We start from the raw sequence: 24,950 nt of genomic DNA, 5'->3' as shown, positions 1-24,950 counted from the left end.
ACTGTAGTCGGTCAGGCGGAATTATTTGTTCGTTGAAAATATTCAATATAATACAGGGTTTTCCAATGAGAGGTGTTATTTTGAATAGCCCGCTATTTCGGTAGATGTTACTTTTGAAGCTGTCATTTCTTGACATTTGATAAGTAGAAACTACGTCATTAATAAAAATGGAACGATACATGCTTCAACAACGCATTGAAAATATTAAAATTCACTTGAGTGAATCAAATGCAAATCATCTTGAGTGATGAGGCCCATTTCCACCTCGGTGGCTTCATCAACAAGCAAAATTGTCGCATCTGGGGCTCGGAAAACCCAAAAGTTATTGTTGAAAAGCCTCTCTATCCTCAACGTGTGACTGTTTGGTGCGGTTTATGGTCCGGCAGTCATTGGACCGTACTTTTTCGAAAATGAGGCTGGAGCAACAGTTACGGTGAATGGATTGCGCTATCGAGAGATGATTAATGATTTTTTATGGCTGGAATTGGATGGTATTGATTTGGACAACATTTAATTTCAACAAAACGGCGCTACGTGCCACACAAGCAACGAAACCATTGATCTTTTACGATTGAATATCAAAATAACACCTCTTATTGGAAAACCCTAGATACAATGTTAATCAGGGTCATTTTTATACTCATATGAATTTGCAAGACTAGCTATATTAAAATCAAATATAATGGACATAGCCAATTCTGCAATCTCAGCAATGACCATAATAAATAAAAATAACCTAACAAAAAGCAATGATACAAATTATTTAACAATAAAATACTACAAAATACTTGAGTCAAAATATCACACTTTAAAAAATGTCTAAATACAGTAAAAAACTTCTAAAATCTAACCAAAAGATTAAGTAAGTACATACATCAATAGTAAAGTATACGCTTGTGTTCAGTTTTAGCATTATTTTAAATTAATGTTGTCTTAATTAAATAATTTAATAAATAAATAAACAACCTCGTTATTAACCATAAATAATTATTAATTAAATATGGTTAATCAATAGGTGGCGTTAATTTAATTATTTTTTCAAAATACAGTTTTGCAAAGTCATGCTTTAAAATATTAAGACGAGTTATTTGTTTGCGTTAATATGAACATGAATAAATAGTTTTATACGTATACTAACCCAATTCTTTCAAGAAAGGCATACAAATACAATAATGTATCGGTGATTCAATCCAATATTGTATTTGTATGCCTCTCTTGGAAGAGTTAAGTTTTTATGCGGACAAACCTATTTATTCAAATTACGTGGGTACGGGCGCAAACAAATAATTTTTCTTAATATTTTAAAGCATAACTTGGAAAAAGTGTATTTTAATAAAATAATTAAATTAATCCCATCTATGAATGCATAGATTTTAATGTACATCACGTTTAACCACGTTTTAACTATGTTTTGTAGTGTTTTATGTATTAGGGGCAAGTAATATTTTACAGATAGAAAAAGGCGATTTGTGTATAAGATATGTTGTGTATATTAAAATTTTTATTGAAAATTGTAATAAATACCTTCTGTTTGATTAAATGTTTAAAAAAGGTGATGGTATCCAATCTCCGATAAGAGAGGACACCCGAAGTCAGTTTATTCATAAAATGTGGATTAGAAAGGAAGGACCTGAGAGGCCATATCATCTCTGAGGCCTTTTCAAGAAAATGAAGGAGTAACCTGGGTCTTGGAGAGACTCTTGTCGTAATAAAGAGGAAACATAAGGTGTTGAGCACAAGAATAAGAATTAAAAAATCGTGTGGTTAACTGTGTAAAAATGTTGCTGGGTGCATTGAAGTAAGAAGTAATTGTGTTATAATAATCAATAACTACAATACCTAGTGAAGCGCTTTTAAATGTTAAATAAATTTATTTTTTTAGGCGGTTGCAATTTTTTGGCCAAAAAGCAATGTTTTCATTGGAGTTTGCAGTACCTCCCAATTTAAACAATAATCACAAATTTAAAAAAAAATTGCTGCAATCAGTAAGTTAGATTTAAAACATTATCTGAGCAGAATGTTATGCATTCATTCAATCTAATTAACAAAGGTAAAACAGTACGGAACTTTGATGAATGCAGAGTTAATTAGTTAATTAGTATCAGCTGTGAGATTTAAACTCGGCTAGTGCAAATGCCGAAGAAAAGGGCAAGTACTTGTGTATTATTTACTTAGAAAAACCTATAATATGTTCATGTTTTAAATTTATTACATCTCTTGAAAAATAATTATTTATTAAAATTATCAGTGTGCTTATACTCAATGAAGCAAACATTGTTTGCGAAACATGTAGGTTATGTAAATAATAATAAATTGATGTAAACTAAGTTATTTGTCTTTACAATAATAAAAAAAAGAACTTAGAGTGCTTGGTAGGGATTTTACGTGTTTGAGAAACATTTGACAAGGAATGCTGCTCAATTGACTAGGTATGTAATTGGCAAAAAGACAACAAGGCAGATTAGAGTGCATAGTAGGCTTTCTACCTTGATGATAAACTTTTAACAAGGTATGCATCTCAAATGACTATGTCAGCAGCAAACTAACCTTGTTGAGAAACTATGTAAGGTGCTCAAATGACTATGCAAACAGCTAAGACAACAAAGCAGTGGTTGGCTCTCTACCTTGATGAGAATTTTTTAACAAGGTATGCTGCTTAATTGACTATGTATTAGCTAAGACAACAAGCTACACAATGAGGTTAGCGTGCTTGGTGGGCTTGGCTCCAGGCGGAAGTTCTACCTTGTTGAGTGCCTCGAGCACCTTGTCGGGCATGTGATCCTGGATCATCCCAGGGGATATGAGCACCTCGTCAAAGTCTGTGTTCTCCGCCCATATGGCCTGGTAGACAGGCTCTCGTTTGCTAACCACGTTTCTGTAATTAAATAAAGTGAGGTTAGGTTGTTAAATTATACATTATTGTTCGGAACGTGCGGGAACAACACAACAATATACGATTTCAATTCAATGCCATAAAATGCAAGCTTTACTGTATGTATTAGCATGTTCATCTAACCTGTTGACTGATTCATGTGGACCCCTTTGGAAACAGCAGCGGAAAAAATAGCATAAGTGAGTTAGCATACAAAGCAGGAAATATCATAATTATTAAGCACTATCTATTCTGGTAAGTGTATTAGATGCAAATTCTATTTACATTATTATGTTTGAGAGTGGAAAAAACTTGTAAAGTTGATTAGCAAAAATTATCTTCAAGCAATAGCAAACTTGCATATAAATTATTCTGGCCTTTCTATTTTATAATTTAATACTTAAATTATTGATATTATTTTCAATAATTAACATTAACATTGTTTGTGAGTTCATTAGTTTCTTCTTTCGCCACCTGCAAAGTTAAATCATTAAGTCGGCTGCTTGCTTATTGACTGGAAATTCTGAGGTTATTAAAATGCTATTGTTAAATGTAATGTGATTCAGGGTTTCAACTTACTGCGTATGCCCGGGGTGGTGGCGGACCAGGTGAAGGATTCTGCCGGGGGGAAGCAGAGGTCGGTGGAGGGTAAGGGTGCCACCGCTCTCCGGGTGGACGTGACCCGATCGTGCAACGTCTTTGGCCTGAAACATGATGTCAATCCGTAGTGCTAAATTAGCTTTTATTCTATCTTTTTCACTGTTTTGCATCTGCTGGGCGAAGATGGGTAATGTCCGGCTAAAAGGGTAACTAATATCTGAGTGTTACTGGAAAGCACAAAAAAAAATCAGACACAACAATCGTTCCACGATATATGGGGGACCCTAGCTACCAGTGGCGTTTCTTCCCTTAGGTCGATTGGTGTTTGACCCTCCAAAATTATAAGACAACAATAATAATAAATTATGTGCATCAAAAGAACTGGTCTATTCTTAATTTATTTGAAATGTACCATGAAACAGCAGAGCTGCGAGTGGCGGCAGCGAGTGACAAGCAGTGACATCTATTGTCTCCAATAGAAGCTTTCATTCACAAGTCCACATGATTCGCTGGGTCAATTTAAAGAATGTCCCAACTTTGGCATCTTCTGTCCCTATGCGCACCATAGATTAAACGATATGGCACTATGTCTTTCGTCGAAGTTAAAAATTAGGTCCCGAAGAAAGCTCAGGGACACTTAGGTCCTGGCTGTGAGGGAGACAGCACGATGAATATTATATGTCTTAAAGAGATGGTAACAAAAACATATGTCGGTTTTTCATTTTACACGCTTGTCGTGTGTGGAACATTGGTTTTTTTTCAATTGCTTTACACCCAGTATCTTTGGATACTGCGGACATGAGTATCAAACTCTTATTTTATTTACTTTAATGCTGTGCACAACTACATTAAAATGTAATCTCTTAAAAATAATTTGCCGTAAGTACATAGATTGTGTTATTTTCAATTTACTACATTAACATGATATGTTTTTAGAGTCGCGGATTTAGAAATTGATACAGATAATAATGTTTGGGCATTTTTCACAAATTCAAATAAAGATTAGTCGCACATTTTTTTTAAATGACCTACTACGCCTGGAACCGTAGAGCCGCCTCTGCTAGCGACCCCCCTTCGGGTCGAATGTGATTTTTACCTTCAGGTACATATGTAAAGGTTAATGAAGTACATATATTTGTGCAGGTAAATAATTCCCATTTAATCAGGAACAAACTAATTATATTTTTTTCACAAAATTTACCTTTAACAATGGACTTGAATAATATATGAGGAAACTTTGCAGGGTTGTTATTAACAACAATGAACAACGAAACTCGCTCACACTAGATAATAAGAAGTAATTGTAACTGGAGCTCCTAGAATTTAGTATTCATGGAAAGATAAAAATAAATTATGGTAAATGATGTGTTACTAGCCTGTTGGTATTTGGCAAGTCCCGTGGCCCCACTAGCCGACAGGGCCATGGCGGAGCGGGGCTTCCTATTGCAGCAGCACATGGCACTACACACTATGGTCTTCCACTAAAAATATTAACAACATGGTTATTTACGGTCAAATGGTATAAGTGAGGTTAGGTCATATAACTGCGCATCGAACTTAAGTGTCCCAGAGACAATCAGTATTACATATGTAGTATATCTTTGATGAGATTGATGCTACTTGATCATTCACTGAGGCAATTGAAGCTATTGACAATTAGAAAATCCACATTAGCGTAGCGGACAGGCTATCCCATCCTGAGTGGTATGGCGCCTGGCCCGAGTAAAATTTTGACACACCTTGTCAAAACCAGTAGACACCTAGATAAGTGATCACCATAATTAATAATATTCGGATGATTTGTGTATTTGTGTAGCGTCGTTTTGGTTAAAACTAATCTCAAGGGCGATGTGTTAGGACTGTTAGGTGTTAGGTATTATTATTAGCGCCTTGATAATTCAGTGCCCGGAGCGGACTGCTGCAATTGTGCCTACATAGGGCCGGCCCTGGCAGCGGTATGACCTTTTCACTGGGTGATTGATTTGTTTGTTCAATTACTCTATCTATCGAGCACTTTGGAATTCAATCTCATCGCGGAATGAGCTTTGTTTTATTTATAATTACTTTATACCGCGATTCTCCTAAGTTATAGAAAGTAAAACGAAAGATTGTAACTGATATTTTTAATGATAAACTGATAAGACAAGGTTTTTATGCATAGCACAAAGGATACCAATTTATTTTAAGCAATAATGACTAGCCTAGATTTTTTCTGTTTGTATGGGTGTTTCAGGCTAATAATTATTGCTTATGATACTTACTGTTCTCGCAAACTTTAGGTACTAATTCCGCAGACATCAACAAAGTAACAAGGGAGAAAATATTGACCGGTCGATTGAAGTTCCGTTAATCTCACTTCAATGCACATTGATAATTGACATTGATCGTCTCCGGACTCTATGACATCAAGATGGTTAAATTATCATCTTGTGAAAACAAAGGTGTTCTTTTTAATATTGTTATTTTATCTGTGACAATGACGCAATAAGAGACTGATAAAGAGGTAAAAATTAGATGGAAGCAAATGTTTTCACTGCTGTAAGGAACTCCTAAAGAAAAATACCTAATGTATTTGGTTGTGAAAGATGGTGTGTATCCATCAGTGAATTACTATTCATACATAAATATAAATATGTGGTTACCAAACTTCTCTTTTTGTCACATGCATTGTTCATGAGAAAAAGGGAGAGGTAATAGTGGAGCATATCAGTGCAGCCTTTGCTGTACCAACCAGCTCAATGATTAAGTGATTTATGATAAAAAATAGTGATAGGAACAAACCTTGGGGTCCACACTTCTCTGTATCGCATTGATGAGGTCTGCCCTGAGCGCCTCTAGTTGATGCAGCCCTATCCGCGGCACCACATCTTTCCCCAACACTACAGAGGTGGTAAATTCTTTGCTGTATTGTACTGCTGGCATACTGAAATCACAACAAATTGTTTTTAATTTTAGTATTTTTGATATTATAACCAAAAAGCCAAAAAAAAAACGAAAGCTTGCAGAAGTATTGAAGGCAAAAAATCCTTTGGTAAGATATTTGAGAATATGCTTACGCTTTCCAAAGCGGAGTGACCACTGGAATTTAAATATTTGTTAAGTAGATGACTAGATCTGAATAGTCTGGATCTTCACATCTTCCCCTTCCCCCTTTATACAAATTCAGTGCTAAGCTCCTGCATACCCAATTTCTACCGATTTATAACAAGTTTCTCGTTAACTCTTTAAGTTTTTAAGTTCCAAAAATAAAAAACTTATTTTTTAAGATAATATCCATACATTTGTTATGCCGAAATGTTAATTATATGAATTTCCCTTGATAGAAAAAAATTGCAAAGTAAGCTCCGAAAATTATTATTTAATATATTAAAAAATCTCCCTTTTTACATATCTCCCTTTCAAACCATATTTGAACGCTTACCACGGGACCTTAAATGCTGGACTAGCGGTAGAAAACATGGAAAAAAATTGTTGTATTGAACACAGATACTAAGCAGAGCAGTAATTAACTGCCCATGTTTATACACTGTTCAGTCACACAGGTTGACATTGCATAGTCATTTCCTACATATAAATGAATCTTCGCATTCGACAGAATAATCAGAAAACATGAAAAAACTGATTGTTGCTTCTTCCTTTATTGATAAGTAATTGACCAAAGATTGATAAGTAATAAAATTTAAAAAAATGAACAAGAACTAAAAATGGTAAATCTATTATTTTTTCGACAATATTTGAAGGTTTTTAGCGAAAATTTTCACCAGGTTAATCTATTCCCATTGATTATTTTTTTTTTATTGTTGATACATTTTTTTTTTACAATATTTCATATTTCAATTCAGTAATGTTGGCCTCACTGGGTTGTTTACCCGTGCTGAGGCCCCCATTTTATAATTTAAGAATTTATACATTTAAAAAAAAAGAAAAACAACATTAAAATAAAGATAAATTTAAAATAAAAATTAAGATTAAAAATTAAAATATAATTATAACACTAAAAGAAAAATATCAAAAGAGAATGTAAATCGGCATTTATAATGATATATGTGTTTGTGCGTGTTGCGTGTTTTATATATTTTTTTGTGTTGCGTGTATATGTTTTATTCTTTTATGTTATAGAATTTTGGTAATATTGTCTTTTTGTTCTTTAATCCATGTTTTTATTTTGTGTTTGAATATATTTTTATTTTCCTCAATTTTTGTTTCAAGTGGAAGACTGTTGAATGCTTTAATAGCGTGGTATTTATGGTGTCTTTGTCCAAAGGTAGTGTTTACCGTCGGAGTTTTTATATTTAATTTTATTGTGACCATAGTATATATTATCTTGGTAAAAAGTGGTTTTATAGTAGCTAAACCAATTCGTCGCCAAACATTGTGATAGAACCCGGCGTTCTGGCATGATTGATTTGATAACTTAACAATATCGGATCGATATGTTCAACTTCTGACGATTTTATATAAATATCCATAGCACAGTTACGCTGTTGATAGCCAAACGGATATTTCCACGATATAAATAAGAAATCGTTATACGATGGCAACACTGGCTGATCTGTCTATCCTAAACGGCTATGTAAAAATTTAAATATTAATAAATTGACAGATGTCGAATTGAAGTACTAACTTTAATATTCATTGGTACTGCGCATCTATGTTTTGACACTAAAAAGGTAGTTACTTAGGACGGGTTGTTTCGGAGTATTTGAACAATTCATCAAATTTCAACGTTCATTTTCAAGCTCTGTGAAAGATTTTTTCAAGTTCTGTTTTTATTTCAGTTTTTTCAAGCAACTAGCCTATAATGATATAATAACAGAACTTGAATTGGACTTTCACAGATCCCAGAAATGAACGTTGAAATTTGACGAATTGTTCAAATACTCCGAAACAACCCGTCCTTAGTTAATCAGGTCTTTTGCTATAATATTTGTTAAATAAAATTAATATTTGTAAAACTTATGTTTCTCCAAGCTGGAACAGAATCATTTGATGGCTTATAAGATATCTTTTAATTTGAAGAGCTTCGTTACTTCACCTACGTTGATTAATAAGTCAGTAATTTTGCATAACGAATGACATTATTCAAAAAGTTGTGTATATTGACAGTTAACTGTAAGTTTATCTGACACCTTAGAGGCTGACCTAAATGCGGCAGATTTTGTCTATCGACTGTCGGAATGATATGCTGACCGTGATCACAAATATCTCTAACTGACCATTGATGATGGTTTAAGTCAATATTGTATTGATAAAGGGTTTAATCGATCAACCGAGCTAGATACCCAGCAGTATATGGTTACCTCAACAATCCGCCGGGAGGACTGTAACTGAAGCACGTCAGATCGGGGTAGTTGGGCCGCAGCAGTATGGCCAGGATAGCAGCGGTTCCGGCCCCGAGGGAGTGACCCACCAGCACCAGGCGGTACTTGGTGGTGCCGCGGGTGGGGTCGCTGTTGAAGGCCCGCTCCAGCAGCTGCTCGCGCCGCAGCTTGTTTAGGATGTACTCGGCAGCTTGGACCATTCCTGGTGGCGATAAAAAAGAATTATAAGATTTTTTTTAATGTTAAGCATTCAATGTGACGGAAATCTGAAGATATTATTGCTTATACTAGCAATAATTGTTTAACAATATTTTATTGCCTGCAGAATTTTATTTTATATTAACTTGAAGAGAGGAAGGAGTGAACATGGTTCTTGAAAATACTCATATTCTCTGCAAAGCCAAGGTGTTGAACATAAGAACGATTCATAGAAGCAACCTGTTCTCATGTGGCAAATGTCAACAGTGTACAAAATATGTCAAAACATATGTCTAGAAAGTCTGCTCACTGAGAGTAAACCAAAAAAGCGCCGCATAGGTTCAAAGAACTTTGTCAAAATGAATTATAATTTAAGATTAAAAACCTTACCTTTATGTCCAATCCAATCATCTATTGGTGGTGTCAACGGAAGAGGTTCACCCTCCGCATTTAGATCTGTCATTACATCCTAAAGCATACAAAACAATTAATAATAATAAAATATGGCTAACTATTTTAAAAAGAGCAATCAAAATAGGTACTTCTAAACCTTTCAGAGCCATTTTATTTTGTTCTAAATGGAAAATTAAGTATGTAATACCTTCATGCTAAGAGTGCCTCTAATACTTAGCACAACAGATTTCTTCTCGTGATCCACGGCTATGAAGAATGGGGTTTCTGCCACATCAACATGGTATGTGGCATAGGTTATATCAACCTGAAACAATAAATTAGTAAAATTAATAATAATCACAGTTATCCATAATATTATCAATAATAATCAGTTATCCAGTCGAACGATGGCTACCCATATTTAGGTCTCATCACTCTAGGCCTTGAGTGATGACTGACTATTTATTTCAATCTATTTTAACAGCTAAATTATAAAACCTACTAATATGGGATGGACAATGAAATATAGGTGGATTCATTGGCTTTATACCACAGTAAGCAGTTTACATGTTTTCATATTAACATTCGGAGGTATGATTTTTTGAATGAGCGCTGCCAAAATTTGTTTGATTGTCCGAAGCAGAAAAAACCCTTGAACTGTGAGCTTTGGTGTCACAAGATCTACACAGCTTTTTTGTTTGGAATTTTTAGGTCAAAGCAACTTGTATTCAGCTTGCTCATTTCCTACATGAGCTACAGAACACATTACTGCGAGCGTATCAGTTAGTCTCATATATTTATTTGAACTTACATCACCAACTTGCAGTAGATGTCTAAGGGCAGTATAGTTACACTGGCAACAGTTGTCATGCACTACTGTGGCTCCCCCTACAGTAGATGCGCAGCAACATCTGAAATCAAAATGTTAATATTCAATGGCAGGTAATCTGGAAAGCTCTAAGTAGATGGCGCTGGTGCGGTCGGTGATCGTTTGCAAGATATGACAGTTATATGAAACAGTTCAAAAGATATTGTTTTAAGGATTTTCAAAAAATGGTTGCTACATATGATGGTGGCTGGAGTGTCAAGGAGTTATTCAAAAATGAATTGAGAAATATAAATGCAAAAGTAATTAGTAAAAGGAAGGCTTGGTTTTTTTATAACCTCAACCTATTTCAGATAATTTTCCTCTGAACAAACTTTTAACAGAATAAGATATTTCAGCTTACCTCAAGGAAGCGCATAGTCCACAAGCTCCTGCGGCAGAGCTGGTCAGGAGGAACATGGGCCAGCCATAAGCACCGAGCGCGTAGTGCATGTAGTGCACCACCGTCTGTAATACATATTACATAATAATGTATCTAATAATAACCTTGATTTATTATGTCAATATCTGACATGGCGCACCGTAATCACAAGTAGGAAACTTTAACACATTCACAGACACAATAAATATTGCGGTTCTTTTAGATGTGATATGACACAATGCACATATACGTCTTTTAGTCAAGGACGTGATATGACACAACGGAAAGTCAAGTTTTGTATATCAGAAGTATGTAGCTTGTCTATTTTTGTCACAAAGCGAACACTTCTATACTTGATAGCATCACACCCAAAGACAATCATTTTTTATAACTGATTTTCATTGACTTCACAAACCACATGTGATAGCATGTGTCGTGTCATAAACCTCTGTTTTCCGGTAACTGTCCGTGAATGAGTTAATGGTTCTCCACAATAGTGATCATACTCACATAAATTATTTCGAAATCTGTGATTAAATTGAAAATTTAAAGGGGTGACACAGATTACACGATAAGTTTAAAGCGTTTTGTATAACTCCATATCGCTCGCCATATAATCCCATACAGACCTGTCACAACTAAAAAGATGATGTGTTAGAAGTGTGAGCATGGCGACGGTGTGCGCTGTGATCTGCTAGCCATGCTATATTTGAAAATCGGCAAACAATTTACGGAGCGCTGTAATTACGCGGCTGTCATCTGTCAAAGTGACAGATCCCATAAAAAGAAACGAAATTCTGCGGCATCTCCCCAAATGATCTGACCACCTCCCCTGAGGAAGATTATAGCGTAGAGTGTCACCCCAACATATAATATGTATATGCCGCGCCCAAATTGTGGGCGCATAATATAGGGTAATGTGTTTAAGACTTTACGGCGTAATTGGCCAATAAATCATAAATGCAGTTCTTCCATCCTAACACAATAATACATTTTTTGAATATTTTTGCCAACTGAATTAGGTAAATACTAAGGACAGGTTGTTTCACAGAATTTGAACAATTCATAAAATTTCAAAGGTGTTTTTTTGAGTAATGTGAAAGTTCTATTGAAATTCTGTTATTATTTCAGTTTTGTAAAACAATTGGCCAATATTGATATAATAACGGAACTCGAAAAGAACCTTCAAGGAACTTGAAAATCAACATTGAAATTTGATGAATTGTTCAAATTCTGTGAAACACCATGTCCTTAGATACTATGAAAGGTATAAAGTAGGAAGATTATTTTAGTAGATACCTGGAACATTTCCAGTTCTGCAGGATCATTCAATGCCAGGAACTGTGTTCTGGCAGTCACTGGAACTCCAGAAAGGAACTCGTAAACATCATTAGTTCGCTGAAACAAACAAACAAACAAACTTAATACTATGTTGTTGTAGGCAACAAACATGAATGTACATTTTGTATTATGACATTCCTTCAATAAACAACTCGGAGTCTGTCAACGTAATTTAGAATTTTTTTACTCATTCACATTTCTTCACATTCGGAAGGAATCGAAAGGACTTGCCAACTTGAGATTTCTGTAACGTGTCCTTAAGTTTTGTAATGTCATTGGGAAAAATTGCTAATTTTTTAATCGCTTTTCATTTAATCTGAAATGTGCATTTATTTACATGGTTTTTATTTTGATAACCTCTAATGCTGTGTATACATTTGCGAACAGAAGCGCGAGTTTAACCTCGAATTATGGGGAAGGTACGAAACAACCACACGCTTTTCCATAATTCGTGGTTTGGCTTGGCAGTTCGGCTCGTGTCTGTATACGTAGCCCAAAAAATAAATGGCTTCTTTGATATGCACATTACAAAAGTACCAAAAAAAATCATTTCTATGAAGCAGTGTCAAAAATCAATCCTTAAATATTATTATCAACTTATTTACTATTTTATTTTTTGGTTTGCTTGAGGATTAAACCTTCCTACCCTGAAACCGGAATCGACCACTCTAATAATCTCACCAAATGCCGATCGGATAGGACCGACATTTATTTTGTATATTGATTGCAGTAACGTCATCCAATTTCAGAAAATTGAGTATGTGTCCGCGTGTGTGTACATATTGCCAACAGAAGATGAATAAAATGCATTGTCATCAACAAGGAGTCTATACACCGAGTTTCAGCTAGATCGGAAGTCGGGAAGTGATACAAATACATATATGTATATTTTATTCTATCAACCACCTTGGTGTCGCCATTTAAAACAATTTAAACGACCGCAGTGCCCCCAATTTTTCTTGACAGTCTGTACATAATATTCTAAATAAATACTTAACCTTCGACATGTTAAGACGGCGTCTCAAAACCACCATCACAGAGTTATCCCATAAATTTACCCATTCACTACATACCGACATTAGTGTTACTAGAGGAGAATTGTAATGTTGGATTATATGACAAGCGCCGTGGCAATGTTTTTGAAGTTTTGGCTCTGGGCCCAGAGGTTGCGGTTTAAAATCGGGCAGAGTGCCAAATTAAAAACAAATTATTTTATAAATGGTTTTTCCACATAGATAATACTGTAGAATTTAATTGAGTTAAAATAAACATATATGTATTAAAACTTCATTACTTCATTGCTGACCTAATTCTTGATAGATTTTCAAAATGTTTTATTTTTGTTGTTTCTAAATTATTATAAGCAATAATTACTCGCCTGAAATATCAATACAAATTGAAAATATCTCCCGAGTAAAAATAAATACCGCCAACGGGAATTGAACCCGCACCTTCTGATGTCCGGTCAGGTGCTGACCCGCCAAATAATTCTACATGTATTGGTACTTCAATCAAAATTGCTTATAATAATTTACCATCCTTTGTGCTACGCATAAAAAACATTAGTTTATCATTAAAAAATAATAATTTGATATTTTTGTTTTAATTTTATTACTATTTTTTATTATGTATGTGTGTGATGTATTTGCACCAATGTGTGTTTAATATGTGCATGTACATGGACATATATTGACGGTCCCTACATATACTGTCGAATTGGCAAAAAATATTTTTTTTTCTGACCAGGTTTTTATGAGTAGCACAATACTATTATTAGTTTTGCTATTATTTTTATTTTATTATGTTGTACCTAGTTTGGTGGGTCTTTATTTGAATAAATAAAAATAAAACTGTGCTAAAATTATTCTTAATGCCACCAACCTGGTTGACGATAATCTTCTGTTCTATCTTCTGGAACTGTCGAAGCAGCACTAATCCTGCTACCACATCTGAAGGGACCACATCCAACTCTCGGAAGAAGTCGCTCAGTAGGCGGGCTATGTCGGTGAAGCTATTTCTGGAAGAAGAATTAATAGGGTTAGGTTATATTAGGATTCCTCACGATGAAAGGACCAAATCTTTGCTTTATAAAACACTAAGGATGGGTTGTTTTACAGAAATTCATATGTAAAATTGTCATCAAATAGCTATTCGGCGCCAATTTTTATGCCTGTTAGCTTTTGAACAAATTGTAATCAGCAGAAGAGGACAACTAACATGTTGTTAAGCTTTTCAGATTTTTATAATTTGAAAGAAAGCTGAAACGCATCTAGAATCGGCGTTTAATGGGGACCTTTCAAATGTAAAAAGAACAAAATGGCCATTTGATGACATTGCCACATGTGAATTTTTGCAAAACAACTGGGCCTAAGTGTTGTATAAAGAAAGATAAGTCTTGTCAGATTAGTGATAAAGAATGATTCAAAAGTGTTGAACTCTTACAAAGAGAACTGGATATTGTTGAGGGGACTACTTTTAGAAGAATCTTTGGAGCCATACAATGAAATCAATGAATATGTGCATATTTTATGGAATCACTACCTGTCTCTATCAGAAGGCTTCATACAGCAGAATAGTATCCGACACCTGTGGTCCCAACTATCTTGATATGCTCTCAGCACCTTTCTGCAAAAAAATAAACAAAAATCAAATACATCATCAAAAATCACAATAATTGTTTTATCAAAACCCAAAACGATGTATGAAATTAACCTGTGCAGGAAATGAAGAAGTCAAATTATGCACATCCTAAAGATATATAAGAAAGATGCAGCTTCATTGAATATGCAATTATATAGTGGTGTAGTTCAGTCAAAATCTCAGATGTACCATCGAGGGCCTCAGGAACTGCCTAGAATTCCTGTGGGAAATTAATGGACCACATTGACCACATCATTAAAACTAAGTATTGAATTCTGTAAGTCTAAGCTTAAAACTTTAGGATCATGCGGGCACAATGGTCCCCCTAACGGAGGACCAGAGCTTACGAGACAGTGAAAACCCAGGCTGTCTCGCAGTGGTGTCAGGTATTTCTAAAAATTCGTTTCTTTGACTAAGTTGAATGTAATGCATTTGTAGGTGGCTCGCTACAAACCTCTGTCTCCAGTTACGGCCCGTGCTGCCAGAGCGGCGCTGGTTCAGCCTGCTCTCGGCGCGCTGGTACCTCTTCAGCTTCACCCAGGACCTGCCCGCCGCATCCCAGGAGCACCATACGGTGCCCAGGATGGTGCCGAGAACACACCAACCACTGACCACCACACCTATAGAAACAATTAGGAAAAATTCAGTATTATTAGGCAGAAACATTGACCACCAAATGGAACTATCTGGGTATATTATGGTACGACTAATAACAGAGGAACCACATTATCATCGGATGGATTCCTAGGCTGGTAAAGAGAAGCAGAGTTCATCCACTGATGAGATGGTCTGACGATTTGAAGCGGACTGCAAGCTTCAGATGAATGAGAGAAGAAGAAGAATAATCGTAGAATAAGTAAACCGATAAGTTGTTGTTTGCATGTCCGTGTGTCCGAATTAAACTCAAGTTTTAAGATATAAGTTTTTAGACTTATTTCTAGCGACTTACAACTAAGGCCTATAACTACTGTATTAATGAAATATATAATTACATATTTAGAGACTTACAACTAACATACTTATATTTAAAAATACATCAATATATCCTCTTTCTAATTTTTCTTGTGCCGGAAGAAGATGAAAGTTCTACAATATTAGGGTGTTTCATAATTAATTTTAGAACACAAGTGCAAAATGCGCCCAATGGGTTGGCTGGTTTTATAGAAAAGTACAGATATATATCTTAAATGAATGAATGAAATGAATTGAATGAATAAATTTAATGAAATGAATCAAATGAATGAAATGAAGCAATGAGTTTATTAACTCCTGGGAGTACGATGCTTTATATAATATACTATATTCTGTATTGTATACTTTTAATAAATAAAAAAAAAAAAAATAGAAGTGAATGAAAAAAAAATAATTAAATGAATCAAATGAATGAAATAAGTTAAATGAATCAAATGAATGAAATAAATTAAATGAATCAAATGAATGAAGTGGATTAATGAAATTAATGAAAAGTCTTATTATTTAATATATTAATTTAGAATTAACGGCACAAGTGTCATTTTCATATTATGATAGTTATTGACAGTCATTTTACAATAAAGAAAGCAGAAAGAAAAGCAAAATAAAAATATTATATAAGTTAACAAGACAACAGTAAAAGAATGTACATTAAAAAGTTAGTGAAAAAAATAAAGAAAAAACAAAAAGTCTGTTTTGCAGTGACCTCATTAAAATATGCACTAATAAAATGTTTAATTAGTACAGCTTAATACTAAAATAGAGGCATATTTGGCAGCTAATTGCTAGTAACAGAGCTGGAGTCTGCAGCTCCGGGAGGACTGACTTTTGCTCCAAAAGAATTTTTTGAATGCTACAAAAGGTGACATTATTGTGATATGTTATGTTGGTACAACTAGAAAAGGTTGATAGGAAATAGAGCAGAGTAGAAGTATAAAAAGGTCATGGGGGGCAGTTTTACTATTTTGTGAAATGCGTCAAATATAGTATATATATGTATAGTATATACACGGTGTCCGGAAACTCGTAGTACAAGCGGGAAACTGGAGAATCTACACCACATGGGGAACACAAAAAAACATAAAGTTTTTTGATTTGAGCATTTTCAAAAAAAAAAAAAACCAAAAAAAAATATTTTTCGGTTATTTTAGAGTTAAAGTTTTTTCTGGTGTTTAGGGTTGAATAACAGATGTTTTAACTCTGCAGAGCAGAAATTTTTTATGATTACACCGGGTTAAATGAAGGGTGATTTCAAAATAATGCTTCAAATCCGAGTTTCTTCATTTGTTTTACTTTCAAATAGTTTTAATTAGTTGGGTACTTTGATCTTCAGTAATAATTTATAAGAATTTGATTAAAAAAAAAAAAAAAAATCAACTTCAAACTCGATTTACTCGATAACGAAAGCTCAAATAAAAAAAAATATACTACAAAATCGACTCCAAATGTGATGTAGATTCACCAGTTTCCCGCTTGTACTACGAGTTTCCGGACACCCTGTATATTGCTGAACTGTCTGTAAGTGACGTTGAAAATGTCAATGCAGCTTCGTAGAGCAGTTGAGTCGCTCTATTGATTTGCGCTTTCTGATAGGCAGAAGTCCTCGCTTTCGGAGCAAAACAAAGTGCACGGAATCTCCAATAAGTACACTTGTTAGGCATGTATAAGTAAACCACTTTCAATATATGTGGATTGAATATAGTTCTAGAGATTAACTTTAAAAAAATGTTTAAATTTGAAAGTAGTTATAGTAGAAAGTTAGTTTTTATTATAAAAAAAGCATGACTTGTTGTAAAGCATGTTTGTATCACAGCAAACCTTTATTACACCAGATTGGGTGTTTTATAAAAGATGGACAAGATAAAACTTAATAATAATCCACTGGTCGGTGGCTGAGTTGACATCGCGTTTGGGTACCACCCAGGCGAAGTGTGTTCAATTCCTCAGCTGGCTAAGTCCTCCATCACAACACAACCAACATTTTCCGCTTACTGTGGTGGTAGGAGATTTTCAAATATTGTCTTAATTATTCTTAACCCGGGAATGTCTGTCTTTCTCTAAAAAAAAATAATATATATAATCTAAAAAAACTGAATTTTAATTGCGACTCAGTGTTGTAATGATTGACATTAATATTGAACAGTATTTGTTTCCAAGTCTGTGCAGTCTTTGAATATGCGAATTTGCAAAATAATCATTTGCAGATGTAGGAACATAAGTAAAGAAAAATACCCCTTATTAAACACGGTGTCAGGAAACGCGTAGTACAAGAGCTGGTAAATCTACACTACTTTTTCGTGGTCAATTTTGCGTTGTAACATTTTTATGTGAGTTTTCGTTTTAGAGTAAATCGAGTCCGAAGTTGGAATGTTTTAGGTCAAATGTGAAAAAAATCGGTCTACACGGGGTTAATATCAGCTTTTAATGCCTTTTAAATGCGTTGAAGCATTGAAGACCCGGCTCCAAAAGTTTTTTAACCCTTTAGTTAACAAAAAAAAAAAGAAAAAAAAATCAGATCGAAAAAAAAAGTTTATATTTCAACTAGCTGATTGGTACCCGGCGTTGTAAGGGGTTACCCACGGGGGAAGGAAGAGGGTTACCCTTAGAAGATATACTTATATGTACCATCGCGGACTTTTCTGTAGGTCTTTTGAAGATATACGAGTACGATTCCGAAGTACATTATTTGGATGTTTCTCAGCAGGTTTAGGCAGCGTTAGAAATGTAAGCTTCCGAAAATATTTTTTATACGACTTAATTAAAAACCATCGATTTTTATCCATTTTCCATAATTTTTTATTTATTTTTTATTATAGCGACTATTCAAACATTGTACATACAAAATATGAAATTAAATAATACTATGGTAAATTGTATGGTATGGTAAATTGGATTTCTTAGTCATTCATTTCTGTTTTATTAGTTTTCTTTGTCGTTTTTAATGTTTTTTCACAGTTTTTTCAATAATCTCTTTTAGCCAGATTTTTATTATTAGTTTGTAATCATTCAAATTTTCTATTCGCTTTTTATCTGGAGAAGGATGTTGTGGAGTTTTGTCGCAAAAATAATGTAATTTCTTTGTCCGAATGTGGTTTTATGACCTGGAATATTGTTTATGTCATTGTGATTTGATCTTGTTTGATGAATACGCGGTATTGTAGAGGATTCAGTATTTTTGAATAGTTTCAATAGTATATTTTTAGCATATACTTGTTGTACATTTGGTAGAAATATTTTTCGAAGATTTCTTATGGGTACTTTCAGTATGGTATTTATGATTCGTTTTTGAATTGTGTTCAGGTTATGTATATACTTAGATACAGCAGATCCCCATCCTATAAATCCATATTCAATACGAGAATAACATAAAGCGTAATAGATTTTTTTTCATGTCCTTTTTATTTACCACATTTCTTAGATTTTCAAAGAAATATATAAGTTTTGTAAGTTTTTCCGTGTTACCTTTGATATGTAGGTCCCATTTAAGATTTTCATCAATTACTACCTCGAGATATATCGCGGAAAGCGAATTTATTTTATACTACTTAGAAATTAGAGTGACTATTAAATCAGGGTGACAATAATGTTAGCATCGCACTAAAAAATAATAACAATGTGCTTTACTTTGCACAAAAAAAAAACAAGTTGAAAAACCGTAATATAAAAGGGTTTTTATTTTATGAAACACGGAAGAAAAAAATAATTATGAAAACTGGAGTTATAGGAATTTATGCCCAAACTGAAAAACAAACACCTTTTTATGGCACACGATAATCCTGCAATATTACGCTGTGTAATTTAATATAATCGACAAGACCACATTGCAAAATATTACGTAAGTATACCTACCCCATTTTTTGTGCGGTGTGCAAAATCTTCGTACAAACAAAACAAAAAAAATACACGGTGATTGGCACTTGATGCGAAATATTTAAGCCTCCGCATTCTCGTTACTCTTTAAGTTTATATGTTCCAAAAAAAAGTTATTTTTTAAGACAATATCTGTTCATTAGTTATGCCGAAAGGTTAATTATATGAAATTCCGTTGATAGAAAAAAATCGCAAAGTAAACTAAATTAAACGAAAATTGTCACTTAATATATTTGAAAAAAAATTGAAAATTCACAGTGTATCTTTAAATGCAACTAAAGCATTTGTCGAGAGATTGTTGCTCTATTTCAAACGAGTCGTGTTTTATTAAATATTTTCACCATTTTCGCTTAATTATTATCGTTTTTTATATTAGCGCGCTCCCTCTAACATTCGTATTTACATATCTCCCTTTCAAACCATCTTTGAACGCTTACTACGAGGCCTTAAGGACTTAATCAAAGAAACGTAATTAAGCAAAAATTTCGTATTATGATCATGGTGTCAACCGTTAAGATATATTGAAAATAGATTAGTATAAAAGTTTATACCCAGATCGCTGAAGAATAGTATAAGTACATATTCATGAAGAAAGGTCACGTGAACATGACGTGTTATGCTGCCAGTACACGTTGGGCCAACGTGACATGACATTGGCAGTCCAACCCGATTATTGTCGTTTTTTCTTGGTACCAACGCGCCAACAGCGTTTACAAGTTGGCAGGTTGACGACAACGTTGGCCAAATGTGTTGGCCCAACGTGTACTAGGGACAAGGAAGAATATTATAAATTTACATTAAGGACGGGTTGTTTCGTAGAATTTGAACAATTCATCAAATTTCAACGTTCATTTCCGGGTTCTGTGAAAGTCCTATTCAAGTTCTGTTATTATATCATCATAGGCTAGTTGCTTGACAAATCTGAAATTAAAACAGAACTTGAAAAAATCTTTCACAGAACTGGAAAATGAACGTTTAAATTTGATGAATTGTTCAAATTCTCCGAAACAACCAGTCCTAATAATATTATAAATCAGCTTGAAATCAGAATTCACTTGTATCGCCGCGGAAGAGCGATTACAAGGGCTAGGTCTTCGACAGTTAAGAGCTGAGAATGATCGAGCGACATTTTAAAAACATTTCTTTGATAATCTTTAACAACGATTTTGTAAATAATAGATAAATATGTAATCGAAGCCACGCGCGTGTAATTTTTCGCCGTAATATATTATGGAAATGGGGCGATCATTATTGAATATTTAATCATATCGACTGTGTTTTGGTAAAAGCCTTCAAGCCACATTTTTGGGAACGTTACTTTTCAGTGGTTTTGTATAGAATAGTCTTCAAAGTAGGTACTACACGGTAAAGTAATTTTTGCTGAGGCGATTTCGAAACTAAACATTAAATTGTTTTAGGTTATTCAATTTGGGAGGCGGGTTTGGGTACCGCCGCACAGTGGACTAAAAATCTGTGCTATGCTTTGTCTAGTTTACAATATTTTATTTACACTGCAAGCCTACTCATATGTAATGCTTTGTCTAGTTTACAATATTTTATTTACACTGCAAGCCTACTCATATGTAATGCTTTGTCTAGTTTACAATATTTTATTTACACTGCAAGCCTACTCATATGTAATGCTTTGTCTAGTTTACAATATTTTATTTACACTGCAAGCCTACTCATATGTAATGCTTTGTCTAGTTTACAATATTTTATTTACACTGCAAGCCTACTCATATGTAATGCTTTGTCTAGTTTACAATATTTTATTTACACTGCAAGCCTACTCATATGTAATGCTTTGTCTAGTTTACAATATTTTATTTACACTGCAAGCCTACTCATATGTAAAGCATTTAAGCATTAAAATGAATCATCAACATTAAAAAGTGTTTTTTCAACTTTGAGGATTTAAAAAAAAAAATCGCAAGTTGCGCCACAATACGAAGTATGTCAAAAAATTACAAATAAATAGTAGTATATTATCTGTGTGTAAGGATAGAATGGCCAACCTTATGATTCCAGAGATATCCTCATTTTTAATGTCATACAATTTTTTCTTAAAAAAATGATAACTCCTTCATTTGTACACGCAATTGCTTCGTACGAAATTTTATAGCATAGTAATGATCAGCAAAACCCATTTCTAGCCAAAAAAATACCCTTGAAAATTCAAGTCTCTATGTCTATGAAAGGCGATTTTCAGCCCACTGTGCGACGCCTCGGGAACCATTTATTGGATAACCTCTGCCATAGGTCACCCCGAGTGGTTCGCTACGATTTGTGATTTAGAAGGGGTTTTCGGGCTCATCGAGTGAGGTGTGTACAGGATGCGCCTGGCCAGCGGCTGCGTGGCGTGCCAGATCGGGAGACGCTGGTTTGGGGAGTCCTCGACCTCTCCAACTAGTCTCTCAAGCCATCCCTTGAACCGTAGTGGTAAGGATATATATGCATATGTGACGTCACTCCTGGACAAACTGAATATCCCTAGATTACTACCAAACCCTCATACACTTTACCATAACAGAACTTCCTTTCCTTAAGGCGATGCACTACGTCGTGTAATATTTTAAATTGAGCTACTATCAATAACAACCCTTAAGTAGATGGCGATAAGGTTTAAATTCCCGCTTAACACCATCCGCCTGTTTTGATTTATGCAAGAAAAAAACATGGCCAAAAAGTGCCTTTTATTTTATTTTGTGGATGTTCAGGCATAAATATTTAACTTTTTTCGATCATTTTATAGATAATTTAATTTGCCACACTATACAATAAAATTATAACCGAAAATGGGTTTGTAAGTAGGAGATTTTGAAACTTAAAGCAATTTTCATAGGACTTATACATTATTTTTTTCTGGGCTTATAAAAATACTTATCTAAAAAATACTCGATTATTTCAAAGGCCAAGATGTATTCTACTCGCAGTATTTAATTAAAGCATCTGAAACATTTCTAGGCGACCAAATTTTCAAACCAAAAACACATGATTTTGCATTACTACATATGGGATCGCCTTAAAAAAGACCCTCCACTTAGTATCCCAAAAGATGACATTGGCTCTGGGGGAAATAATTTTCATCAGAGCCTCCTGCGTGGGGTTAATGTTAAAAGGATTATTTCAAGAAAACCGTAGAAAAAATTATGTTTAATTAGTTTTACGGATTTGAAAATATTCGTTTTTATCGTCTCCTGTTACATTTTCATTTTGTGGCTAGAAGGGTTGTAACATACCACAGTCGATGTGTTATCATGTTGAGTTCTGTTATTTTCAGGTAATCGTATCATCTTATTATCAGTAAATAAGACAGGCAGTCCTAAATCAGTCAGTTGAATAGTACCTGCTGAAAACCCCGCCCCCGACACCGCTACTTCCGCAGCGATACGGGTGAATTATTTGGTTACCTATTAATTTCGGAGAAAATATTTCAATATTTAAAACTGAAAGGTTTCTTGAAATGGCTTTAGCCGTTTGGTGATCAGATCTTAATAACCAGGTACTTCCCAACCTGGTTATTCCCCATCTCATTCCCCTCGCCACTACTTTCAGCCCCATAAAGTACCTCAACCAATTGAGGTATCCCCATGACAAGGGATGACATAGTCTCACTGACTTCAGACAGTTTGGGTTCTTGTGCGGTATTCACATAAAAAATACATATGTACCATACTAAAAATACCATTAAATGTATTAATTAATTATATGGATTAACCATATGGGGAAATACTACTATAACCAATCTGAAACAAGTCCAAGTTGTACAAAACGCAATTGTAAAAATACTAGTCGTCCCTAATATTTTTAAACAGAGACATAATACACCGTTGCTGTTTCAGAGTGCCAAAATTTTACCTGTTAAGGCTATTCTATGGCAAAAAATCATAATTCAGTATATATTTACCCCGCAGCATAAAGAAAAATTAGAACATAAATAGATTACTAAAAATTAGAACATACTAGATTCACGCGCAATGAAGGTTTAATAGTTCTGAAATTTAATAATAAATACGGACAGAGAACGTTTGAATACAACATACCGAAGATTTTTAATTTATTACCTGACACTATAAAGCAATGTAAGTCTATGAATAAGGTTAAATATATGGTGAAAAATTGGCTATCGGAAAAAAAATATTTACTTTAATATGTATGAAAAACTGTATGAAAAAATTGTTGATTCTGTTGATATAAGATGTAAATTATAACTTATAAAAATGTATAATATGTAACTAAACTTTAAGCACCTGTTGACAAGCCAATTCAATTGGCTTAGCAGGACTTGTTTGTTGATATATTATGTATTAACTATTTATTCAATAAAAAAATAAAAATAAAAAAAAGATATTAAGTATCTTTTTATATTAGGCACGTCCTTCAATGTTTAGCATCAAACACCAAACACCCCGTATAGTTACGTAAAGGATAGTAATCTTTTTTTAACTGACTAATCCTCCTCCACCCTCTCCCGCTCCGTGAAACAATATAATGTGTGAATGTGGATAATAACAATGCCATTTTCACTATGGTCTCGGTATAAATTGTTATTTTATGTAGAGCGGCAACAACAATGGCCGCCTTCCGGGAGATTATTATGCTTTATGTCCCGGAAATAACCATGCCGGTACCGGAAACACAGGGCGGATAAAAAAGGTCTACAGTCTACACTTAAAAGTCCCTAATGAATATTTTGGCAGTATTTTTTCGTTAACCCTGTAGAAACACCAGTTTTTCTATTTGTTTAATCTATTGACCAGGGTCGTATTACTACACGTAAGACTACATCCCATGGGCCCAGGCCGGCATCACAAATTGTATACCTAACTCCTCAGGCTAATTTATTCGGTTTTGGGAACACACAGCTATTATCTGTAGAGTCAATTTGTTCGCTTTTCGGAACATCTCGATTGGTCTCATAGAAAACGTTCTGACTCCCTTACTGCTCATATTAAAATAGTTAACCATAGAATAATTAAAATGGGTTCCATGATAACTCAACACAGTGACAATTCAACACACTTTAAAAAAGTGATATGATAAGTCATTAGAAACAAACGTTTTTTTTAACCTAACCTACTTAACCCAGTTAATAAAGTTTTTGTTTCATCACTTTCCATGACTTTATATAACTTTTTAAAGATGTGACAATTATCATTGTGATGATTTATCCGGTCACCATTAAAATGTACACCTCAACGAAATCAAAGGTTCCGACCGCAATATGAGAACAATTTATGAATATTTTACTAATTATTTTCATATGAAATGAAAAAATGAGGTAGCAATAATGTTTGAAAAACACTTGCCTAATAAAATGAGTATTTTTTGATACCAGTAAATTTAGTTCGGTGTTTAAAGGAAAAACGTAAGTTGAGCCATTTTTTAAACTTGCTTTTTTTGAGAAAGACAAACACTCCCGGGTTACGAATAAACTAACAATATTTGAAAATCTCCTACTATCACCACAGTAAGCGGAAAATATTGCTTGTG

General features: G+C 34.1%; 1 protein-coding gene across 1 annotated transcript in view; it reads right to left on the bottom strand.

Annotated features, from left to right (window-relative positions):
* Window positions 1-1,089: 1,089 nt before the first annotated feature.
* The window catches only part of inaE (inactivation no afterpotential E), a 159,663-nt gene continuing 135,802 nt past the window's right edge, over window positions 1,090-24,950 (bottom strand). The window contains exons 6-18 of the mRNA XM_089647911.1: window positions 15,067-15,232; window positions 14,514-14,597; window positions 13,854-13,989; window positions 11,931-12,029; window positions 10,614-10,717; window positions 10,196-10,295; window positions 9,593-9,709; window positions 9,382-9,460; window positions 8,773-8,995; window positions 6,254-6,395; window positions 4,849-4,953; window positions 3,452-3,576; window positions 1,090-2,875 (exon numbers count right to left, since the gene is read on the bottom strand). Of these exons, the coding sequence (XP_089504037.1) occupies window positions 2,689-2,875; window positions 3,452-3,576; window positions 4,849-4,953; window positions 6,254-6,395; window positions 8,773-8,995; window positions 9,382-9,460; window positions 9,593-9,709; window positions 10,196-10,295; window positions 10,614-10,717; window positions 11,931-12,029; window positions 13,854-13,989; window positions 14,514-14,597; window positions 15,067-15,232 (1,667 nt within the window). The 3' untranslated portion in view covers window positions 1,090-2,688. The remainder of the gene's footprint in view (window positions 2,876-3,451; window positions 3,577-4,848; window positions 4,954-6,253; window positions 6,396-8,772; window positions 8,996-9,381; window positions 9,461-9,592; window positions 9,710-10,195; window positions 10,296-10,613; window positions 10,718-11,930; window positions 12,030-13,853; window positions 13,990-14,513; window positions 14,598-15,066; window positions 15,233-24,950) is intronic.

This window comes from Hesperophylax consimilis, chromosome 27, assembly GCF_061612785.1.
Source record: "Hesperophylax consimilis isolate HC1 chromosome 27, BYU_Hcon_1.0, whole genome shotgun sequence".
NCBI classification, from domain to species: Eukaryota; Metazoa; Arthropoda; class Insecta; order Trichoptera; family Limnephilidae; genus Hesperophylax; species Hesperophylax consimilis.
Note: the sequence above shows the minus strand (reverse complement) of the source record. Positions and strands in the feature narration are given on the sequence as shown.